At 51.3% G+C, this 24536-nt stretch overlaps 1 protein-coding gene across 5 annotated transcripts in view; it reads right to left on the bottom strand.

Annotated features, from left to right (window-relative positions):
* Positions 1–24536, bottom strand: part of LOC104694194 (tubulin polyglutamylase TTLL4) — a 38681-nt gene that overhangs the window by 2786 nt on the left and 11359 nt on the right. Inside the window, exons 1-16 of one of the 5 annotated variants that reach the window (XM_039554844.1) lie at positions 23706–23774; positions 14991–16268; positions 14203–14312; positions 13711–13774; positions 11632–11756; positions 11128–11238; positions 10150–10226; positions 9312–9506; positions 9146–9228; positions 7925–8053; positions 7182–7304; positions 5586–5684; positions 4897–5031; positions 4024–4161; positions 2097–2199; positions 1333–1543 (exon numbers count right to left, since the gene is read on the bottom strand). In XM_039554844.1, coding sequence (XP_039410778.1) covers positions 1333–1543; positions 2097–2199; positions 4024–4161; positions 4897–5031; positions 5586–5684; positions 7182–7304; positions 7925–8053; positions 9146–9228; positions 9312–9506; positions 10150–10226; positions 11128–11238; positions 11632–11756; positions 13711–13774; positions 14203–14312; positions 14991–16246 — 2959 coding nt within the window. In that variant the 5' untranslated portion in view covers positions 16247–16268; positions 23706–23774. The other 4 variants (XM_039554843.1, XM_019290590.3, XM_039554841.1 and 1 more) reach the window with 4 other exon arrangements.

The raw sequence follows: 24536 nt of genomic DNA, 5'->3' as shown, positions 1-24536 counted from the left end.
GCTGTCCAGCTGAGATTATAGGATACCAGGAGAAATCCTTGCTGTCCAAGGCCTGTTCCTTGGTGGTCTTTCTGCAAGTCCCAGAACCTCGTAAAAAAAACCCCTACACACTGGGGGCTGAGGGGAGCAGGGCAGCTTGGATGCCTTGTCCTGGGTCTGTGCACCAGCCTGGGCTTTGCATCTTGCTGGCTAGGGAAAGATGAGTGCTGCATGGAACACAGGGGAACAGGAAGGGGACAGGGGGAGGATGGGTTCCAATCAGAGCTAAAGAGCAAGGATAGGATAGAGCAAATCTACTCGCTTGGCTTCTTTGGGGAAGCTGGAGCACTGAACCAGGACCCTTGCCTGAGCGGCAAAGTTCAGGGCAGCACTTCAGTGAGAATGATGACAGAATCTTTCTTCCAGTTGATGGGAGATCATCCAACAAAGATACTAGCAAGGCAAAGGATGACACATGCTGACAGCACAGCCAGAGAAGGCTATGATGTTACCATCTCTCTGTGAAAGATTGTTACTGACCCCTTTGATATTTGCTTTAACACCAGTGAAAAGTGACAAGAGCATTTTTCTTCTTTCTCTCCTTGATAGCCAGGTGAGGAGTACACATACAGTCACTGCAGTGGAGGGCCAGCTCCTCCAGAAACCTCTCCATCTAGATCAGACATTGGATGGAAAGCCCTGAGCCAGTCTCTTTTCATTTTCTCTAACCCTTCATGCTAGACTTCATTGACTCTCTCTCCCAAACAGCTTCCACTGCTGCCCTGATAGAGACAACCTGGGTGAGAAGGAATTGGTCCAGTGCAGCTATGCATTGTTAAAGGGACATTTTTTTATTAAAATACAGAGTTGTGTCCTGAAAGGATGGAAATGTTAGCTAGATTTCTAGTGTTTAGGAAAAATTTCCATCTGTACGCTGTTTTTCTTCAATTAGAAAGCTGCAGGAGACCAGGGAATAGGCCCAATTTTTCCTTCACAGATCACCTGTCAGGAGCAAAGCCCAGCAACTCCAGCTGTTTCTCCCTCAAAAGAGAGCAGAGGAACACAGTAAGAAACCAGAGCTACAGGCTGAAGACAAAATCTCAGTCTGCTTCATGCCCAGGGCACCTAGAAGTGCTGCTGCTGTGTGTACCACAACAGTCATCAGCTCCCATGAAATTAGAATAAGCTTTTTGTGATATTTGAAGCAGTCTAGGAAGGTAACACATTTCCTAGGGGTTAGTATGCAGGCAGGCAGCTCCCCCTCAACATGCATAGCTCAGAAGTCTCCCACGATTGCTGGCAGGCAGCCTGCCTGAGTCAGGTGGCTGTGCCAGGCTTTAGGAGGCCAGTTACCTTTGTGTCTATTCAAGTAGTATTTGAGCTCCCACTGGGTCACCAGGATGTTAAAGTAACGAGGCTGCTCGAAGAAGCGCAGGTACCGCATAGAGATGTGGCTGGGGAACACCCGCTCGAACTGCCCACGTCGCGAATACTCATCCTCTGTCTCCACCAGGATGCGAACATCATCTGGAGTCAGGATGTCCAAGACAGAAGAATAAAAATCCTGCAGACAAGAGCAACCCAAGGTCAGGGAGAAGCATCTCTCAAGCAGAGGTCTCCATGTGTCTGAGATCTTTGGGATACAGGCCACATGGAAACTGAAGGAATCTAGGTTCAGTGGTGACACCAACACTGCACAGAACTGAAGAGAACCCCAATTCTGCAGCCCAGCCTCTCTTAAACACACTGCCAGCAGGCACACAAGGCCAGTGGCTCTAGTAACCTGCATGGGGTCAGCTGGCAAAGGCTGTTAAGAGCTGCACAGATACATAAGGAGGAACAGGCAGTGCTCAGACTCTGGGGACTGGTGGGTAATGTGCCCCTTTAGCACACACCTATTTTAATGTACAGATGAGTCAGTGAGACAGTGGCTTAAGCAAGCTCAATTTATTTCTGACCAACTGTCTTGTAACCCACTGGAGCCCAAGTGCGCCCCATCATCTGGCTGACCCCAGAGAAGAGCACAATCTGAAAACGGACAAGGGACAGACTTGTGGGACTGGCTGGGACATGGGCTTGGCATGATGGTGCAAGTAACAGGGGAGGTTGTTTTGTACCTGGTCAGGTATCTTCTGCATCAAGTAATAGGCCTTCTTCATCTTCTCTGCTCTGAAATGCTCAGATACTGGCTTGGGCTTCTCCTTCAAAGCATTGCCCAGACTGAGGACACAAGAGAGGCAATAGAGCATTTAAGTGGAGAAGACAAAGTCCTGTCATGGCAGAGCTGCTCCCAGCAACTTCTGAGAGAGTAATGACACCCTCATGAAAATGCCATGGAGGAGAGAACACTTTCTCCAAGGATTTCACTAGTTCTGAGATCAGTGATGCATCCACGGCCTTGTGCATCAGCACAGAACCCAGGAAGGATGTGGGCTGGGAAACTGGGAGGACTCTGCCAGCTCCTCACTAAGGCATTTCAGTGTTCCTTCACCCAAAAGATGAGCCATCACCTCACACTCACATAGGATGCAAGAGGGTCAAAGATACACCGTGACCTGATTCACAGCACATGAAGCCTGGTGGGATCTCGTGTGTACATCCCACTTGGAACACAGCTTCCTAACTGCAAGCACAGGCATGGGGGTACAAGTACTCAGTACTGGTACTGTACAAGGAAGAACAGAACTCTTAGATCAAAAACTTCCTCTGGCAATATCCAAATACTCTCAGGACACAAATTCAGACACATGCCATGGGAAGTCCTGGCCTTCTGTACTATCTGACCAGCAACCATCTATTCTAAGCACCAACTGAACCATTTGCGGACGCCAGAATCCGGGAGATACTTGTCGAAAACCTTTTAACCCATCTATCAACAGCTTTTTTGTTCTGCTGCTGCAAAATTTATTAGTTGTGTGCAGATCCAAACAGAAAGAGCAAAACCTTGAGTGTGCTGCATGGTGCTTGGGTAACATACAGATCTGGAATTCTGCCCACATGTGGAAAACCCCTTCATATGCTTCCCAGGGCAGGAGATACAGTTAAACAAGCTTGCCCCTGGATGCAAGAAATCTGGTAATGCATCATCTGAACCATGTTAAGGATCCGCTTAATCCCCTGCAGGTCCCTCTGAGGACACCTGCCCTTCAGCACTTCCACTGGAAGTGGCAAACCAGCGTGTGATCAAAGCACCGCAGACGAGCTGGTGAGAGCTCCCCATCTGGAACAGGCCCATGTTCCAAGCTTCTCCACTAAAGGCACAGGGCACTCAGAGGGCAAGAGTCCCATGTTTTGGCATGCCCACACATCACTGCATGCTGGTGCTTAACCCAGCAAGCTGATCCTTCAGTGACATATGGCCAGCAGCCACTCTGCTGCAGGGAACAGACTGGTTTCCTTTCAGCCTTTAGGTTTGAAACCAGGATAAGCCCTAGCTGTAGTGAAACACAGAAGGATTAGGGGCCTGGCTGGACACATACCCAGGAATTAGCATTCTGCACAAAACAGTCATGTTAGCTGCAAAGTAATACTGTGCACACCTCCACCTATAGGCTGGCAGCATGTGCCACCTGCAGTCCTGCCTAAAGAACTGATAACTCCAGCATTTGCAAAATAACAGGTGCTCCTCTTGCTCCAGGCAGCAGCATGTCAGTTCTGTTAAGTCAGAGGGTAAGTGGATCCAACCCCAACAGAGCCAGCCAGTTCTCCAAGCAAACAGAGAAGCAGTGAGACCTAGCATCGTATTAGCTCTGGCAGGGGAAGGACGAGAGACAACGACTTGATTAACTGCAGAGCAAGCACAAATTACATTCGCCTCACTTCCAACTATGGACCCGCAGAGAGGGCATAAATCCTTCTGCCTTGAAGAGACCAGAGGAACCCGATACTCAGGCAATGAGGCAAGTTTTTTGGACCCATAGCTGAAGCACCAGCAAGCACAGGCTCTCAACAGCTAGAAGCCAGCATTTGCTGGGCTCCAAGCAGCCCCCAAGATGAAATCCCACAAGAAAAAAGCCTGCTTCTCTGACAGAGAAGGGGGCTGACCTGCAGGTAGAGCCACTTCTTATCTGTGTCCGTGAGGCCACACTGTCCATGCTGGGCAAAACAAAGCCAGCGAGGTTGAGGAGGTCCCGAATCATCTGGCCCTTGATGCTCACATCCAGTGGGGAGTTGGAGTGGAGGCTGCAGAGAAGAAACATCACAGCAGCCTGAGTGCTAGAATAGAGGTGTTGAGCCCCATGGCCCCGAGTGCAATCTCTGGGTTATTACTGACTGAGATACAAACACCAGCCTGTCCCTTGTCTCATCAAACCAGCCGTAAGACACTGAGAGAAAAATCCTGACAACAGTTCTTTGAAGGGGGGGCTTCCAATCAGAAATAGTTAATTTTTCCATCTCTTCCCAGGTTTGCTAGAAATAGATAAGTCCATCCCCAGAGCCCTGTGTTGGACCATGGCTCTGTGTACAGCTCATGCCCACCCACTCTCGCAGACAGGAGGGGCCATGCTCAGTTACACTGCAGCTCCCAGCCCTGCCTGCACAGCCGGCACCACACGGCCGGGTGCCATCAGGAAGCAAAGAATGGTGCACGAGGCAGTGGAACTGCTGATTGCTTCTGCCCACGCAAAGAAATCTCTGCCATCACCCGTTCTGTACAAGACACATCCCTCCTTGGCCTTCCTTTTTTAACATACTCTTCCCTGGCTCTAGCTGGAGCATGCCCAGCAAAGCTTTCTGAACTGCAGATGAATGTTGCTTTCACAGACAGGGAGTGCTTTGATTCCTGCAATCTGGAGAGAGAAGCTTCAAAGCCCATGGTCTTTCAGCACAGGCTGCAGGGGACATCACAAGCCAAACTCACTTTTTAGTAAAAGAAAGGCCATTATCCACTCTGCTGTGGCTCAGAATATGCTTTACCTTGGGGAAATGTTGACTTCTAAGATCCAGGGCTTGAGGTTTTCATCCAGCATGATATCAAACCCAAACAGCTCATGGCAACAATACGGTCGGCGCACGTACATCTTCACCAGGCTGTTCACATAGGGCTCAGAACTGCAAGCCAAGAAAAGAATGCTTGTTTCCAACAGTCAGACAGCAGAGCTCTGGCTGATCACAGCACATGCTGACAGTTCTGGAAGCATAATGCAGCCACGTGCTGCAGGAGCGGGTGGGCTGAGGGACCAACACGGGCCTGTGAGTTGCTGCGGCTTCATCACATATGGATCCAGCACTGCATCCTGAGCATCCCTGCTCTGTCAGGTAGCATCCACCTCTAAATACAGGATTCATCCTGCACCAGGGACCATTCTCTCAGGCTCCCAGGCAAAGCAGGGGAGAGGGCAGCAAGCTGGGCAATTCTGGGTACACCGCACCTTCTTGGCCTTCAGGCAGATCAGGGAAATGTAAGGTCTGTTTACCCACTGCAGCTACTGCAGCAGAAGCATAAGTAACAGGATGAAAGGAGGATCCACAGAGAAATACTGAAGCCAACAGCAGTGATACCATTTCAATTAAGAGCAAAAGGACCAGGCTGAGAAGGGACAGGACAGTCAAAGGGGACAGGGTGCACCTCACAGAGACACAGAGCAAGGGGTGCCAAGACTCACGCAATGATGGTTTTAATAACGATGTCCTTAATCTTCTCCCAGATGGCCTCACTGTTAACTCCCTTCTGGGTCAGGTAACTCCAGAGAGCTTTGAGTGCCCTGGGAGAAAGAAAGCAAAGGAGGTAGCTCTGTAGCCCCTTGCTGGTGGTGGCAAAAGCAACAGAGGGGAACCCTGACAGCACTGTTCCCCAGCATGGCAATCCTCCTGACATTCTCAAGCCTCTCAGTTCCCGGTTGCTGCTCTCCCCAGCCTGGCCCCTGGTCTTGAAGGCCCAAGCTACTAGGAACATGAATCTGTCATAGACTTCTCTCAGAACAGTCCCAAATTAGCACATGAGCTAGGTAAGTCAGGCCCAGATCTTCTCTTCCCTCCCCCTCCATGTCCTCAGCAAACCTCCCCTTCCTGCAGGCCTTCCCCCGCAGCACTGCAAAGCGGCTCAGCAGGAATCCAACAAGACCCCAAAAATGTTTTAGCTAAAGCCACTTCACTGGGGCTTCAGGGATGAAAAACATTTCTGAAAAATGAGGGTAACAAGATGGTATGGGGGAGCATCTATGCTTTTACAGGAGTTTCCCACACCACACTGAGTGCTGCAAGCTACCCTGCCACTGAGCCAAGGATGCTCAGATATTTCTCAAGTGAGACCATGTGGCTAATGGCCAGGAATCCAAAGGTCACGCTTCCTGCATACAAGATGGAGTGGATTACAGCCACACTTCTTTAACATAGGAGCAGCCAGCTTTGACTGCATGCAAGTATGGAAAACCCACACAATCCCACCCCCACGCAATTATGACTGCTGAGAAGCAGCAGACCCTGCTAAAAGTCCCAGTGGAGGAAGAGACCACTGTGTAGCAAGTCCAGGTCTAAGCAAACTGACCACAGCAAAACACCTTCTTCAATTCCCCTTGAAGTGCAGCAGCCCTGCCCAGGCTGAGAACTGAGAACTCTATCCTGCACTATTTTTAAAAGGGTTCAAACACCACCATGGAATCAGAGACAAGTTCCTGGGGCTTGCATCCATTCACCCATGGGACAGCAAGGAATGGGAACTCCTGCAAGATTGCAGCCCTCCTCCCAAGGGCTTAGAAATGGCACCACTGCTCCTATTCCCACCAAGTAGCACATAAATTAACAGTTCTGAACCAGGGCTGTCCCCTTCTCTGCCTCCACAGAGAAGTCAAGAGTGAGATGGGCAGAAACTCCCATCTAGCCAATTTAAGCATCACCCATTCAATTTCTAACAAAAACCAATCAGATTCTGCTTTAACCACATCCCATCACCCCCACCATAGGGGAAGGGGATGAATGAGCAGAGATGAGTGCAGCGTTGGAAGCAGGGAACAGCACAGACATAGGCAGGATGAACAGCAACTACAGCTCAAGCAGCAGTGGACAGGATGAGTCACAAGCCAAGGAGACCATCTGGATTCCATTGACACTAACTCATGCTAAAATCACTCTGCTCTTTCAGTTTCCCAAATGGGAGCTGATGTTACAGAAAGCAAGTTCAAGTTTTGGGTAAGAATACGGAAGAAAGTCTGACTTAACACTAAATAGAAAGAGCTACCTTGTACCCTAAAAGCAGCACCTACCATTTGTGTCCCTGACAAGCAGTCTCATCCGAGTTGGACTTGTACTCTGTGTTTTTCTTATTCACACTGTAGTTGGTCAAGTGCATGAACTTGTTGCTGAGGCTGTCCATTGAGGAAGAGTACCTGGTGGAGGCAAGAGGAGCACAAGCAGTCCAAGACTGAAGTGGCTGTCCCCAGGGCCATGAGGCAGGCAGACTCTTTCCTCATCTCAGACCACTCTCAGCCACTCACCAGCCCTGCTGCCTGGAGCTCTCTGTCCCCACAGGCTCAGAGCTAATGGAACAAATCATGGGACAGAACAGGCTGCCTTAGGACAGCGGAATGCAATCCCACCCTCACAGCATGTCCTCAAGAAATAAAAGCCAGAGCATCAATGAGCGGAAGCCCTGACGGAACTGCAGCAGCCTGAGGCAATACAATAAAAACTGGAAGAAACATCTCAGTTTCTGGTGTGCCAGCTTTTAAGCAGAATGAAGCACAATGTATTTCAAGAACTGCTTCACACTGAGCTGATCTTTCATTGGGAAGGTTGGAGGTAGGCAGCATCATCTCACATTCCCTTTCAAAAGTCACCTGCAGCGACCCCGTGTGTTTCCATGCTGCTTCTTAAGCAAGGAAGATACAGCTTTAAGCATCACCCTTATAGGGGATGACTCCCTCCTGCCCTGGCCAAAGCAGGTATCACAGCCACAGATGCCTCAGGGCCAAGGCAGCCCCCAGCACCGCTCTCCCGCACAACCTACTTGCAGCTGGCAAAGCGAACCAATCCATCCTTGAACAGGTAGACCCTAAGGGGATCATAGCAAGTGACGTAAACATAGAGCCTCAGGTCAAACTTCTTCCCGCCAATGAGGTAGGGTTTGTGCAGGTATCTGCAGAGGGAAGTAAGCACATAAGGGTTATGATTTCCATATGCAGGAACATCTCTAACCCCCAACTCAGAAGGCCTGGCAAAACGAGGGATTGATGCAGAAGCCTTTTTGGACAGTATTTCCAAGTTAATCACATCACAGATAAAATGAGGGAAGGAGCAGCTCTCCCATTCACGAGGAGTTCCTGCAGCACATAAACAATGTTTCCTTCTGCTCGGTTCCATTTTGAAGAGATGTTTTTCAGTTCTAAGGCACAGTAGCTTTTCCACACCCACAACACTGATCTCAACATTCAAGAACATCTAAAACATGCAGTACACCACAGATGGTTTTGTACAGTGAGCAGAAACAGTTGGATATTTTAATTCAAACCATTTGATTATTCATCCCAGAAGTTCATGATTTTCCATAGGGAAGTTTATCTCTTTGCACGGAAAGTGGACAGGGAGAACAAACAAGCAAACACAGCAGTTCCCTGTCTGCCAAACACTGCAGTTTTCCTGCCCTCACAAGAATCTTCCCAGAAAGCAACCTCAAACCAAGATGAACTATTCCACTTTTCTGCAGAAGGGGAAGGAGATTGAGAACTCCTGTTATTTCAAGAAAATCCTTTGGCTATCATCTACACGCACTGAGGCTCTTACTGAACCATTCTAACTTGCATAAGAACAAATCTTTGACAACTGCCACCTCTTCCCTGGGGCTTCTCTTCCCACTCTGCTTGTGTGAACTGGATAAGGTTTGTCTCCAAACATGCCAAATCCCAGAGTACGGAGCAGTGGGAGCTGGATCACAGCAGAGCTGAAGCTGTTCACCTGCCAGACAGAAGCTCCAAAAAGCTCATGAAACCAATTGTGTCTGAGACCTCAAATATATATATGCAGAGACAGCAGCAATCCAGTAAGCCCAGCTGCAGCTGACAGAGCCAAACTTTCAGCAGCAGGACACCCAGACAGTCTACAGAGAAGTCTCCAGATGCAAATCAGGTACTTCTGCTTTGCCACAGAGCAGCAGGGGCCCAGAACTGGCCAGAGATACAAGACACTAAGAGGTCTCAGGCTGTGTGTCAACCTTGGTTTTATATTCACTCACCTCTGTACTAGCAGTGGTCTCCTTTTGGGTAGCTGGCTCCATTTGTGGATGACCTGAATACCAATGCCTCTTGCTGATGCTGGCTGCAAAACACAAACAAGAAAGGATCAGATTATCTCCCCACACCTACAAGAAGACAGAGGATTGAGCTCTGCTTTACACTTACTGGTTTCACAATCCATTTCTGTCGGCTAGCTCCCTCCTCCCATGCTTTCCTGAGTAATTTGATGTCCTGGGGCAGGATGAAGGATTGAGGGAAGAAATTAAACTCCTTTTTCCCACAGCGAGCCTGCATCTTCAACAGGTTGCGCCACAGACGGTCCTTCCTTCCAATTTGAAATGAACCAGGGAAGTGGTTTAGCTAGAAAGGAACACAGATGCTATGAGATCTCTCTGCTTCCCCAACTCCTTGTCCACCCCTTCCTGCTCCCTGGGCAGAGGATACATCCTTTTTTAATACAGTGCAGAGTGACACTCTTTGTTCCCCTCTCAAGATTGCACTCAAACTGATTCCACCTACTCCTGAAGTTTGCAGGGACAAACCACATAGTTTAGAGCATCACAGCTCTCCAGAACAGGCATGTACTTGTTACAGATACCAAGCCTTTGGTCCCTTGCAGGTTCCTCAAGCCATGAGCCACACCTGACTGTTCTGTGATCTGAGTAAGGTACATGCCCTTCGCTGCACTGGCAGGAAGGGCACTGTCCCTACCCCTCAGTTCTGCCAGAAGAAGGGCTGTGTTAAGCAGCAACAACTGAATTTAGAGGAAGCTCACAAAAACCCCCACAATTTGGCCACAGCCTCAGTCTGTACAAGAACCATCCTCACAGCAGAGATACTCATCCAGCTATGCCTGTCTCTTGGACTCCTCTCCCAGTTCTGGAAGGGATACTGCAGGGACAGCCTGCACAGCTAACACCTGGCCCTGAGGAGAGGGGCACCCAAATTGCTTCCAACACACTCTCCATGCACATGAAGGAGGTCAGCTCAAAACATCCCCTACCTTTTGGTGTTCCTTGATGGCTTTGAAGCCGGGGGATTTCATGTGGTGGCCCCAGCAACCCAGCCAGTCATTGCTTTCTGCAGGAAAAACAGAAAAGTCAGTGACCGAGTACCCTGCCACCCATAATGCCCTCTCAACCCACAGCACTCCATCTCCTTGGGCTAGCAGAAGTGTGCCAAGGATGCTGTACAGCACTCATACTCGCTACTGCAAAGCTGCCAAAGCAAGGGCTGTGAGTGGCATCCAGTAAACCAAGTGGGTGATATCCTTGCAAATATACCATTGCAAGGACCTGAAGAGGCACAAGGTCAAAGGAATGCCTTTAATTCCCCAGCATCATGACTTCTCTGCTTTATAGCTGGCAAATGAAGCAGTTGGCTAATGAATGCTGCACTGCAGAGGGACATGTAGGATGTCAAAACTTCTTAGGACTTCCTCTGCCCTCCATGTCTCATTATACCCCTAAAATAGTCTGTGCAGAGGTCTACTGATACATGCAGGAGTCCCATAAATACTTCCAGGAGATAACATTCCAGAGTATGGATCACAGCTGCAAATGCTCAGCACTTCTCCCACACATATCTTCAGTGACAAGAGTCCCAGCCCTGAGAACTCTGGCTATGGTCGGAGAAGATGACTTCCTCCTCAGGACATGGGGACAAGGAGCAGCAGTGCTGGGCCTGGCAGTAGATAAGGACCAGCCTCCTCAGAGTGGCAAGCCAGAACAAAACTGCTTCACACCTGCATCAGCTCCTAACAGCCCAGGAGCAAGTTCTTGTGGTCTATGCCAGGGACAAGCCAAGAGGCAGATCAGGCCCTGACCTTGAATACTACAGGTCAGACAGGCAAAAATGTGAACCCAACATCCTGCAGTGCCCAGCCTGTATTGCTTCTGCTTTGCTCTTCACAAGCACTCTGCCTTCTTGTGCCCATGGGCTGGAGACAAGGAAGGATGCAATGTTGCCTCCCCCAACTTACTTTTGCTAACTCTGAAGTGGGACCTGCCAATGGTTTGCTTCACTATGTTAGGCGTGACTCTGCACATTTTCCATCGCAGCAGCTTCCTCTGCTCCCAAGGTAGCTTTTCCACTAGGAAGGCAAAAAGTTAAAGACTGAAGGAAAACAAACACAATACTTGGATTTCCTACAGCTGCAAAATTCTTATAGTTTGCCACACACGGACCAGGCCTGTAGACAAGGGTGTGTAGCCCCCATTCCAGAACCATCATGGAGCAGAAGACTGCACAGATGGGGAAGATCCAGGACACTGGAACATTTAGTGGCAGCCTGAGTCATGCTCCAGACAATGGAAGCAGCACAGTTTACTCCAGTCATTTGGATCTCACAGTAGTGCTGGATCTCCTCATGGGAAGGGTTAAGGGCAGCCACTGCCAGCCTGCTCCAGGCTGTGTGCTGGCACCACTTACTCCCTAATAACGGGCTTGCCACTCTCACCCTATGCGACAACAGACCCTGGCTCACCTGTCTCATCCCGAGTACTGAAGTAGATAGTTGGAGGCACATTAGGGAATAAACTGCAGACAAGAGCTGGTTTGAGCACTTTGTCTTGAGCCTCAGCAGGCTCAGCCAGGCATTCGATGCAATTCCTAGGAAAGATGAAGCAGTAGCAGCAGGCTAAAAGTGAAAAGTAACAAAGGAAGGGGGAAGCTGGAAGGAGCCTTAATCTGGGTATCAGGAATTTGCACCATTGTTGCAATGTGGTGCAAGCAATGGGCACTAAGGTCAGTAACTCGGTCTGCAGCAATGAGGGGGTGAGCCTGCAATGAATGCACATGCCAAGTAACCACTCTGGGGTTTGTGATTTTCTGGGGCAAGGAGTGGAGTTTTTTATGTGACAAACCCTGTAACCTTGTCCAAGGGAACAGGGGGTGGAGATCATAATACATATGATTTAATTGCAATCCTCATGATTTTGCTGTGTTGCAGGGAAGAGGGATGGAGTTTTACCAATTGTACGTACACCTTACCACAGCAAGCCCCAATACCTGGAAGGAGGGGTAGAATTTGTAATGTTTCTATTAAAGTTGTGATAATGTGAAAAGTAGAGTTTGCAATGAACGTATACTGAAATAAATGCCACTGCAGCCAGTGGAAGGAGCCACACCAGAGCAATCCACTAAGGAACAAAGAGCAGCGAAAGAAAAGGAACTACAACACATTATCCCCAATCTCACAGGCCACCCCTTGCCTCACTGAAGGGACTGAGTGTAGCCTGTGGCAAAAGGGTTGCAGACCATGATAGGGGAAGAAGAGGTGTTTTCTTGAAGTCCTTGGTTGTTTTTTTCCCTTTCCAGTACTGAAATCAGTAAGTAAAACTTTGTTAATTGGCAAAGGATTGTATTTGTTAACATTCTCTGGCACAAAACTGGTTTTGTCCACAACAAACTGAAGGCAGGAGACAGCTGCAAAGGTTTCAAGCCCAGGCCCACACACAGCCTGCACAAAGAAGTGGTCAACATCCCTCTGTCCTTGCTGCAAGAGGCATTTGGCCCAAGCACTGCTTCCCCCAGAGGCCAACCAGACACATCCTGCCAGAAACAGCTGCTGGGCCAGTTTGCATCATCTCAGCAGGACTTTCACAACCACATGTGCACACCCAGAGCCCTGTAGCACCCTAAGGCTCAACATTTGCTCACAGAAAGCCTTGCTTGCCTCCCAGATTAGCGATGACACGATGGGAAGCAGCAAGTTGTCAGACAGACAACAAAGCCTGAGGCAGCCCTGGTGCAAGACTAGCTCCCACTGCTAGATGGGCAAAAAGAGGTCCAACGAAGGCCAGCCAAGAGTCAGGAAGGAAGGGCTCAGATGACCGCAGGCTGACCAATCCTCCCAAAAGATTCTCCCAAAAGCTACAGAAAAACCCAGGCTTCAGTACTTGTTTCTAGGATGCTATGCTGAGACACAAAACTCCAAGGAGCTTTTGCAATCTCTGGCCCAGGACACCTCCACTCTGCTTCATCTGCCAGGCAATGACTTTGCAAGAGTACAATTTAATCCAGTAAACCTAACTGAGCAACTGGAAGTGCCAGTGAAATTAAGACCCCTGTTTTGCTGAAGTAGATGCACCCTTAGCACTTTACAGGCTGCTGCCTGTAGCAAGAGAGGTAGTTCTAGTCTGCAGGGTAGTAAGAAAACTCACTTTGGCTGGGACATCTGTTCCTACCTTCAGTCCTTTACCCCACATGCTACCGTCTCCTCTGTCACCATGGAGGGCAAAGATGACGGAATCACAGAATATGCTGATTTGGAAGGGACCCACAAGCATCATCGAGTCCAACTCCCTGCCCTGCACAGGGTCATGCCCAAGAATCACACCATGTGCCTGAGAGCATTGTCCAAATGTTTTCTGAACTGTCAGGCTTGGTGCTGTGACCACTTCCAAAGAAGCCTGTTCCAGTGCCCAGCCACCCTTTGGGTGAAGAATCTTTTTCTAACAGCCAGTCTAAACCTCCCTTGACACAACTTCAGGCCATTCCCTCAGGTCCTGGGACAAGTCTGCACAAATATGCCAAGCTCAATGCACTGTTTACAGCTACTAACCTGGATACAGGAGTCACAGAGCCACTGGATGACTCATCAGCATCAGAGGAAGCATCCGAGTCACCTGCAGGAGTGAACAAATTCAAGTTTTGTCTCCATGAGGAGTGAATGCACACAGAGTTAGGGAGGGAAGAGAGAAAACAAATGCTCCAGGGGAAAGAACGTTCCAAATGCCCCAAATCCTTGGATCCTGGCTTTTGCCCACCAACTGGTGTCATAAAAAACAGGGCAGGGAGCAGAGCTGACAGCCCTGCACTGAGAGGAGATGGGTAAGTTCTGGAGAAGGACAGTGGTGAGCCCTAGCTTGCTCCCCAAAGGAACCGATTCAGCTCCTCCTTGCTGTTACAGCACTTTTGGGTTCAGCACATTCTGAAATGACAGCATGAATGTAAGACAGGAGGGCAGCTGTGCTCACCCCCAGCTCCCAGACAGCTCCTGCACTCCCCACATTGAGGCATGGAGCACAGCCTTCCCTGGGGAACCAGCACTCACTGTCCTCATACTCCTCTTGACTGCAGCTCTCATCCAGGCCATCAGGAAGTTCTTCCTCTGCTTCATCATGGGGATGGCTCGGCTCCAGCAGTGACTTCTCAGCAGTAGCACTGGGACAAAGGACATCACATCAAAAGGAATGCCACATGGTTTCTGGGGCCAAAAACCCAGTAGCCCATGAGGCAGCATGAGATAATGTGGGCAGGGGAATGAGGGCACTGTCCTCTCCAGTGCTGAGAGCACTCACCCCAAGCTAGCAAGATGGAGAGGCCCCAGACCATGCTGACAAGGAACGTGTTCCAGAGCAGCTAGAAAGAAGAGGAACAAGGGCACCCTTCTCCCAGCAGGAGAGCAGGAGTTCCACATCCTCACACCCTCCCTATCCTCTATTAGCTGTGGTCTTTTATGAACCCATGTCTCTGACTAGGAAGGCCTGGCTCAACAGCAGGCTTCATTCAACACATGTGCAAAGCTTACCACTGCAGGCAGGGCCCCCTTGACTGAGGAGAACAAACTAGAAATCCCACACAGCAATTCCATGCTGTGGTTGAAGGCAAAGGTGGAATGCCTTAGAGCCATCCTGAGTGCCTGCGTCAAGCTGGGGATTGCAGGAAGGCAACCCACCTACCAGGATGCAGCAGCTGGGTTTTGCTCATGGACACAGCCCATGGTTATCCTTATGGCCACCCCGTATTGCCCACAGTGCTTCCTCTCCCAACACATGCAAACACAACCACCAGCCCAGCACATCCTGCCATAACCTCCCTCCTCCTCCTGCCTCTACTTACTTAAGCTTTCCTGGGACCACAGCCTGGGCCTGCTTCTCCTCTTTCTCCAGTTGGATGGTGGACACCTGTGCTGCCACTTCAGAGATGGCAGACGAGTGCAAAGGCTCTGTTTTCACCACCCGGTCCCCAGCACACTGAGGGCTCAGCACGCCCACGGGACGGCAGCCAGTGCTGCAGTCGGGAGCGCCAGCACCCGAGGCCAAGGAATGGGGGCTGATCTGCTTAGTGTGGGCAATGGCCCCACAGGTGCCTGTAAGGCTCAAGTTACTGTTAAGGCGATGGCTCCCCAGCTCCAAGTTCAGGGGAGTGATGCTTTCTTTCCGGGTGATCTGCGCTCCGACATGCTGCCTCCTCCTGCTGTTCCAGTTGGACAGGTTGCCCACATTCATAAGGCCAGAACTTTCGACTTGGCACCCAAAGCCTTTGCCTGTGGCAGCCTGACTAGGTAGCTGCTGCACAGCCTTCAAGAGGCTCTTCTCCGGTTCTTTCTCTTTTGAGCTGTGAAGTCTCCCCTTAGCGTCCTCCCACGAGCACTGGTCCTTCCTGAGGATCACACTGCTTGGAACAGGGGTAAGGGAGGGGATTGTGTTTTCTTCTGACACAAGGTTGCCGTTCATCACTGCTCTGTTGATCAGGCTGCTAGGGAAGTTGTCTCTAGTGTCCCCAGTGTCCCCAGAGTGGGACTGTGAAGCAGCAGGAAAACTCCGGGTGTTTTCCACCTTTTTAATCTTCAGTGACTGCAGAAAAGGCACTTTAGCACTGCTTGGCCGTAGGAAGGAGCTGTTACTGAGCACTGGTCTACAGGAGCTGGCAGCCTGCTGACCTGAGCTGAGGGCAGAGCCTTTGACCCCAGCCCCAGGACGCTCCTCTGCCAGCAGGCAGGGCTCCATCAGCATGGAAGACATCACCCTTCCCGTGACAGAGCCAGTGTCTGGAGGGCTGCAGAGGGTGTCTTCAGTGGGCTGCACATGGCATAGCAATGGTGAACGCAAGAAGCAGGATTGCTGCAGAGGGATCCCCGAGGGCAGCAGCATGCGATCCTGGAAAGCACTCACATATCTCTTCTCTAAATTCCAGACGGGTTTTGCCTGCTGCTGAGCGAGCCGCCAGGTCCAGCACAGTTGAGGTCTTTCTGCCAGAAGGGTGCCTGATGCCAGCCCAATGCTCTTCTGCTGTTTGGGGCCCAGATTAGCATGGTCTGGTCCTGCAGACGCCATGTAGAGCCATAGCACGTGAGGTACAAGCACATCAGTCATCTACAGAAGCATCTCTGCTGGTCTGAAACAAGAGGACAGCATGAAAGACACTGTTGCCCTATCAGGGCACAGCACCCAGCCCAATGCCACATGAGGAAAGCAGGGTGAGCTGCTTTTCCTGCAGGATGAAAAACACATCTCCCATCTACTGAGCTCACCAAGAGCCTCCTAAGACCAAGTAAAAGAACAGCTGGCATCTCACATGAAACCAGAGGATGCAAAGAAAAATGTAGAGAGGGCCATCTGCAGGAAAGCTTGTACCCTGTAAACACATGGGGCTGCCTGACTACCAGCCAGGGCCATGGGGTAGCAGCCCCAGCACAGTAGCCCTGTCTGCAACAAGAGGCTGCCTGCCTGGGACCCACTCCTACAGGTCTGTGTCTCTGACATCAGCCTCCCGACTCACCACAAGCCCCAAAACATCTGCTTATTTTTTGTCCCTGCTCCTTAAAGCTTCAGCTCATAACATTACACAACTAGGCAAGAACCTCAGCCCCTGCTTTTAAAAGGAGCATTTTTTTGTAGAAAAGCTCAGTGAGGGCTAAGGGCATCCTGTAAAGCCCAGGACTGAAAAGGCAGCAAGCAGCAAATGCAGCGCTGTTCTAACATCAACACCTCGGTTTCCAGCAGAGACTGGCACTACTGTGCACATACATTTCTCCCCACTGCAGTCCTACAGAAAAGCCTCCTGCAAGGAGCAAACTGGCAGACCACAGAGCTGCAGATATAAGTGTCCTGAATCCTCCTAGAATGAACTATTGCACCATACCTGCAACATCCTCTTGCCTGAGGAGAAGGGAAAAGAGAAAACAAACCACAAGCCAGTTATTGCTTTAACACATGCCTAGAGGGCCCCTGGATACAGCTGCGATAGAAATTTGTATTCCAAGCAGGCTGGCTGGTTCTTCCACCTTCTAGCTCTCACATTCTTGCATGTTTAAAAAAAAAAAAAAAGGTATAAAAAGAAGGATAAGGAGTGCATCAACCATCACACTCTCGCTTTTCTTGCAATACACATACGCACTCCTTTCTCACCTGAAAGACAAGCCTCAGATGCAGTAGTTAAAGTGTAGCTTGGAGACCCTGAGGTTGCTCTGTAGCACCATGACAGCAGCTCACACCACCACAGGGCTGGGTCAGACAGACCTACACCTGCCAGATCTTCTCAATCTGTGAATCAGCTCCAGTCTCATGTGCCCCAGAACAGCACATACCAGGTCAGCAGCATCCCAGCCAGAGGATGTAGGAGATGGAACATCCCATGCAGGATCCCATAGGAGCTACACATTCTCAAGGAGAGCTGCTACCCTGCCAAGCTCTGCAAGGAAATATGGAAGGTGCCAAGTCCACTCCATGCCCATAGGGCTGCATTGCTTGTTAGTGCTTGTACAGTCAAGCTGAGAACTCCTGATGAGGACAGGACACCTGCATCCAAGTGGGAGCTGCAGCCCAGAGGGGCTCCAATCTCCAGGGAAGAGAATCTCACAACTGAGATGTAGAACACTATTCCACTGCTACCCAGTCTGCCCCCAGCAGCAAACCTGGCTGTGTTGTGACATTCACAGTGATTAGTACAGAGTGAAGAACTGTGGCTCAGATGCCACCACCTGCCCAGCTCAAATTTCCACCAGTAAACAAGGGAGCAAAGCTTGGCTTCCACACACTGCCCCTCAGATGCACCCAGCTCCCAAGCGCACTCAGACCACAAAGTGACCCTAGCACACCAGTGAGCGGAGGTGTTAAAGAGCAAATTAAAATTCAAGGAGAATGAAAGTGTTCCTGCCTAGAGAGTCTGTCACTGTGGCATCACATGTGCTGCCAGCTTGGCCATCGCCTGCACTGTCACCCAGCAGTGAATGACCTTGCAAAACTGGCCTGCAGTGAAAGCCATCTGTACCTCATCTCCACCCGGCTTTACAGCTATCAGTGGATCATCCTGCTGTAAAAATAAAAGCGATGTGGCCTAATGAAGCTGTAACAAGGGCTGTGAATCTTACAGTCAGCTTATACACAGGCGTGAAAATGCCAGCAGAAGCCCTGTGTGACCCCGATCAGGAGTAAGTAACAACGGTAGCACAGATGTGACTGACACAGACATGGGGGTACTGCTGACAACTGTGGCTGCCAGGGTGGAGGTCTGGCCATGGCACGGCCTTAGCTAACACTGCCTGAAAACCAGCCCCGCAGTAGCAGACAAGAATGTGCTGAGCTTGCCTCTCTCTGGAGCAGTTTTGTCATGGAGTTGCAGAAGCGTCTGGGCCAGCACAGGGGAGGGGTGTGCTGGAAGCAGCAGCTGCATAAGAAAGTGGTAGGGCCTTTAGTACAGCTTTCAGTTAAGGACTAGGCTGGCCAACAGCTAGTCATCACCCCTGTTTCCCTGTGGAGACACAGGAGCTCAGAGATAGGGGCAGAAGGGGCAGGAAGGATGAAAGGAAGATGCCCCCACAAGGGGCAGGTCAGGATGCATCCAGACTGGCAGCACCAGCCCATACTGCCTGTCCTTCCCACCATTCACCCTTCTGTCCCACCTCCTGCATGCCAGCACAGCCAACTCTAATGTCCACCTGAAAAGTGTCTCCCATCCTTACTGCAAGGACAGCTTGACAAAGCAGCTGCTGAGCATCCAGGAGATGGAGGGAGGCACCTTCACATGCCAGGCTGCGGTCACAATAGGACAGCAGCTGCCACATCTCTGTGGCTCTGGGCAGGAACAACATCACCTGCCCAACAGTAAATCCCTGCTGGTTACCAGTCAGGGAAGTCTTCCCTTTATCTTTAATTCAGTTGGAGTTTTGGGATGGATAAAGGTCACAGCTTGATGCAATCCCTAGTTCTGCCAATCCAACCCTACGACAAAGGAGCTGGAGTCTGTTCTGCATCTCACAATGGAAATAAAACTACACTCTTGAAATTTTATTGTAGAAATGTGAGCTAGGAAAAGCCCTGGGTGAACTGGCCAGGCTGGAATTCAAACCCAACCCAGTAATTAATGGATCTTGGCTTGGACTTACTGACACACAATACAGAGGCCAAAGCTGCCACTGTTGGAGTGACTGTACAGCTGCACTTGCTTACAATGATTCTGCCAGCACCTTCTATTGCCACACAGGTTGCTCACAAATGTTGGGACATCAGCTGGAGCGCTGCCACAGCCTGTACAAATGTCACGTCACAAGTGCATAGGACCAACACATGCCCCAGCCTCTGTGCACCCCAGGAGCATCAGTCAAAATCCTTTCTTCCAGCCCGAGCCCTGCTGCAGCATGTGCTCCTCCAATGGCAGCGTGGCAGCTCCTCACAGTCCTCTCCCAAACAGGAAAGGACAAGACCTTAAGAGCCCAGATATGCACATCATCCCACTGTTAAAGGAGTTTGGCTGGGGAGGTTATTTTAAACGAAGCTTGGTGACACACTTAAAATAACAAGAGCTTGTAAATGCATGCACCGCAAGCTGACCTGATAATGTGCTGCGAGTCACACGCAGCCCAAAGGAGGAGAGGTTAGACAACTGCAATTGCTATTGTTTTCTATGCCATTGCAAGGTGCATATTCTGTTTTGACAATTAAAAAGGATAACATTTTTTTCTAAATGAGACCTGAGTTCACACCAAGTTCCTCAGTTGCAGCTCTGGGACTTTTGATTAAAGCTTGAACAAGCAAGTTAACAACAACGCAAAACACAGGTTTTAAAACAATATACATTTCAAAATAAGCGTTTGTATCCCTTCAAAAAATTTAAAACTTTGAACAAGATTAACAACATTGATCTGAAACCGAGTGCCTAAAGCTGCTCCAACAGCTGGTAGCTAGGTACAAACTTGTGTTTCAACAGCATATTCAACTTGTGTTTCCACCCCCCTTCCTCCCCTACAGCAGCTCCAAGAAACAAGTGGCCTCAGCCGCAGTCACACACCATGCCAAAGCAGTGCCTGAGGCTACCAGCAAGTACAAGCTGAAGAGCAGAGGGTGTTGCTGGCCACAAGTTGTTCATGAGGACAAGACAGCTCAGAGACAGCTTAGCTACCACAGAAATGCTGTTGGTGTAACAGCCTGGTGTGCCGCTTTGCCACAGTTAAGCATCACTGTTCCCTCTCACCTCCAGTGTCATCCTTGCAGAACCACATTCTGTGTGCAAATCCAGAGGATGATAATCAATTTCTGTCCTAATCAAGACACCAAGTTTTTCTTGGCCACTTAGGTCAAAAAAAAAAAAAAAAAAAAAATACCAGTGAGAAATCAACCTCTGTGAGGATGCATCAGCAAATTCCACTTCATCCCAGGATTACATTTGTGCCAGGGTTGCTCATTTCCATTCAATAGCTGTGTGCTGAACTCCACTCCACACTGAACAGAGAAAGTATGAGAAGTGTACGGCTGCCCAAAGAGACCCTTTATGTAAGCAGAGCACTGCCCTGCAAGAGAAAGAGAGTAGCTCCTTGTGTGCTCCCCTTCCCAAGGCGGAGGCAGACCTCAGGGACAACAGGATGCTGGACCAAGCCATGGGAGAGCTGGAATCGAGCAACCACCTCACCCTGTGCTGCAGCAAATGCCTCCCTCCATGCACACACACAGGGTGGGCTGGGGACTGAAGGGTCATGTGTTTGACTTCACAAGGGACTTCCCCACCACTCTAAGGGCATTGAAGCACCGTTGCCAGACTAGGCGAGGAACTCTGGCATAGTTAGGCAGAAAATCCAGGACTGTAGCTTGAGTGCACCAGGGACACCTACAATAAAGGGCTGGCTCAGTGCTCACCCCAGGAGAGCTGTGACCAGACAGTGCAGGGGCCACAGCAAAGGGCAAAGAGCATGGAGTCCCTATTGCTATCAAAGGATATAAACTTTTCTCCCTGGCAGATTCCCCAGGCCCTGAAGCAGACATGCTGCATAGTGACAGCAGACCATGCAGCTCTGTTTCCTCAGCAGTGAAGCTGGCAAGTGCCTGCCCTTCCTCCCACACCTGATTTATACTTTTTCATCACATGGGCTACAGAAGCAGTCCTACTGCAGCATAAACGAGAGTAGAGAAACAAGTCTGGGTAAAAAGCAACAAGCTAAACCATGAGGTGTTTAACAGCCTTTCATCAAGGAGGTCTACAGCCCATTCCTGGAGATCCAAACTGAAGGGACAGCATTTTCAATTGAGCTTCATGATGGAAGAAAAGGTACCGGAGAATTACATGGCAAGACCGGGGAAGAGTTTGGCCACCAGTGTAGGAACTGAGGGCAGTCAGCACAGCTCCATCTGGTCTTAGCAGGCTGGCCTTTAGTAGAAAAATTAAAAAGTGGAGGATTTGGAGTGAGTGAAACAACTATAAGACATCAACACATAGCAAGGAGACAAGAATTACCCAATTAGTTCAAAACACATAAATTCTTAGTCCATCCTCTGTTCTTAATACATTTTACTGAAATATATCTGCAATTGGAAGAAAAGGTTCCCAGGTTTGTCCTTCAGTATGTGCTGATGACTCTTCCATGTCTTGACAGGGCTGGGAAAAATTCTTCTGAAGGCACTGCAAAACCCTCACTCCATACAGCAATCTCTCAGAGCTCAGGAGTGGAGAAGAAACAGAGATTCAAGGTGAGAAGCTGCCAAATACTCCCAGACTTGATGTATGGCAGGAACCTGGGAAATGTCAAGGAGTGGCACCCAGCCAGGCTGACACAGCAGCCAAAGCCCCCAGCCTGTGTCAGTGATCTGACATCTCCACGCAGGCACTGTTATCTGGGGATGGTGACATTTGTCCCCTCAGCTCCTCTTCGAAATGTGATCCCTGCTGTGCTGAGGACCCGACAACTGAGGTGTGGAAGGGGGCAATTGTGATCAATGAACTTTGCCTAACACGAAACAACTGCAGCAAGAGAGCAACAAAAGGACAAATGCTACTATCTGCTGGGTACAAACAGTAAGAATCATGGAAATACTATTCTATAAAACTATAATACGGCCAAAAATCCACTGTAAATTCCCCCAAACTATCCAAGAGTCACAAGACATCATCTGCCCATTCTGTGAGGAGCACACCACAATGAGAAAGACAAGCCTCATCTCAGGGAGTCATGTAGGCAGGGTTTTGATGTGGAGCTGAGGGGCTGAACTGACTCCCATGAGACATCCACAGCCCAGCTGTGAAGGGAGACAGGAGGCTGGTACAGTGCCACAGGGCTTCCCCATGCCTTCACTCCTCATTCCCTGCCCAAACCTGGAGCCATTCAGGAAATAGTCCAGGCTTGTCTCAACTCAGCTCTGCCTTCCACCTTTCAGACTCATCGGCTCGATTTTACAACACAAGAGCAGCCAAGCCAAGACCTCAATGAAAGGATGAACAGCCAAGATGTCCCAGCACCCCACGTGGGCCTGGTCAATCCCAGCTCCATCCTGATACTCCAAGTACCTTTGGAGAGGCTCTCTGGGGCCGTGGCTGGCTGGGGAGCCAGCTCTGCCTCCCTGCCGCTCGCCCGGGGAACATTCTGTGTCTCATTTCTCCCACTGAAAGCCTTTGAGGCCAGAGGTGCTACCAGGATGCTCTATCCTGGCCCCGGAGCGCCGCCCAGGCCACCAACCCCAGCACGTCTCGCTACAGAGCGCTCCCGACCCACTCCCGCAGCCCCACGGGGCCACAGGGCAAGGCCATGGCGAGCCCCGCGAGAAGGCCCGGGATGGAGCGAGGTGCCTCCTCGGGGCTCGGGCACGGCTATGGGGCGGAGGGGCCGGGGAGGCAGCGAGGGGGCCAAGGGCCCTACGCCCCAGTGGGGGAACTCTGAAGGTGGCACCCGGGGGGACACACAGGGAGCAAAGCCCCGCTCCACAGAGCGGCCCCGCCGTACTCACCGCCCACCCGGGCCCGCCGGACCCGCCGCCGCCGTTACCATGGGGAGCCGGCGGGCCCACGTGACTACAGCTCCCGGCAGCCACCGCGCCACGGGGTGCACCGCCCCCTGGCGGCGCGGCGGAGCCTGGCGGCGGAGCTCAGCCCCGCGACGCGGGCGCGGCATTGGGAGCCGCCGGGAAACAGGCGGTTTCGAAAGGAACGGGCATTTTTTTCCAGGGCCGGATTCCCACGGGGGGCACCCCGGGTAAAGAAGGCCGGGTAGAGTCCCCCTCGAGCGGACAACGCGAGTTCCAAGGAAGGTCCGGCTAGAGTCTGAGGAGGGCGAAGGAGGCGTCGGTGGCGTCCCGGGGTGCCCGGGCGTCACCGCCCAGCGCCGGTCTGCGGCTACGGCTGGCTGGGCCCCGCGCGGCCGCGCAGAGCTGCGAGGCGGCGGAGGAGCACCTCGCAGTGCCGGGCACAATGCGACCGGGGACTGCCACCGGCCAGCGCGGCCAGTCTCTCGGTGGCGTTGAGGGCCAGCAGGACCTGCACAGCCAAGAGAGGGACAGGAGTCACCCACCAGTTTGACCCTTGTCCCCACAACTCCATAGGTCCCCCAAAGGAGCCGAGGTCCCCGTGCAGTACCTGCTGGATCCCGGGGTACTGGCTGAGGGCTCGCAGTGCTTCGAGGGCTCCCTCCCTCACGGTTTTGCGCGGGTCCTGGCAGGTCACCTGCAGCAGGAGGTCGGGGGCCCTGTTCTGGATTAGCAGATCCCGCAGCTCCGCCCCGCACTGGCCAAGGTTGCTCAGGGCCAGGGCCGCGTTGCAGCACGTCTTGGCCTGCGTGTCGCTCAGCAGCCGGGTCAGCGTGGGCACGGCCCTGCGCAGGGTCCCCGCCGGGCAAGACGCGTGGAAGGCGGCGTTGCCCACTGCAAAGGTGGCTGCCCTGCGCACGCAGCCCTCCGGGTCCGACAGGCACTCCAGCAGCCTCTCCAGCCAACCGGGCTGGCTCTGCAGCGCTGGGGGAAAGCTGTGGCGGAGCAGGTTGCCCAGCAAGTTGCAGGTTCTGGCCCGTATCAGGTGTTGCTGGTGGCTGAGCAGGTAGGTCAGTGGCTGGTCAGCCACATCTGAGTCCCTTAGGATCCTCTGGAGAAAGAGCAGGTGCTCTGAACAGGTCCGGGCCACGTGGGCCAAGAGAGACAGGAGGTCAGTTGTGAGTGTGACATTGTCTGAGAACAAGACAGACTTCAAGAAGGCAACAATGTGCTCCGAGGCAGCAGCTTCCCTCACTACTTGGTCTATGACCTGTGTGTCAGACACAACAAGATGGCACAAGAGGCCCATGGGGAGCTCGGTGAACGAGAAGGGCAGATGGCGAGCGCAGACCTAAGGAAAAAGGACAGACAGCACTGCTGAGTGCACTGCACTCACGTGCGAGCCGAGCCAAGCCAAGCAGCAGCTGAATGCAGCCAGCAG

This window comes from Corvus cornix, chromosome 7 (genome assembly GCF_000738735.6).
Source record: "Corvus cornix cornix isolate S_Up_H32 chromosome 7, ASM73873v5, whole genome shotgun sequence".
In the NCBI taxonomy this organism is placed as follows: domain Eukaryota; kingdom Metazoa; phylum Chordata; class Aves; order Passeriformes; family Corvidae; genus Corvus; species Corvus cornix.
The sequence above is the reverse complement of the archived record's forward strand: the minus strand, read 5'-3'. Positions and strand labels throughout refer to the sequence as shown.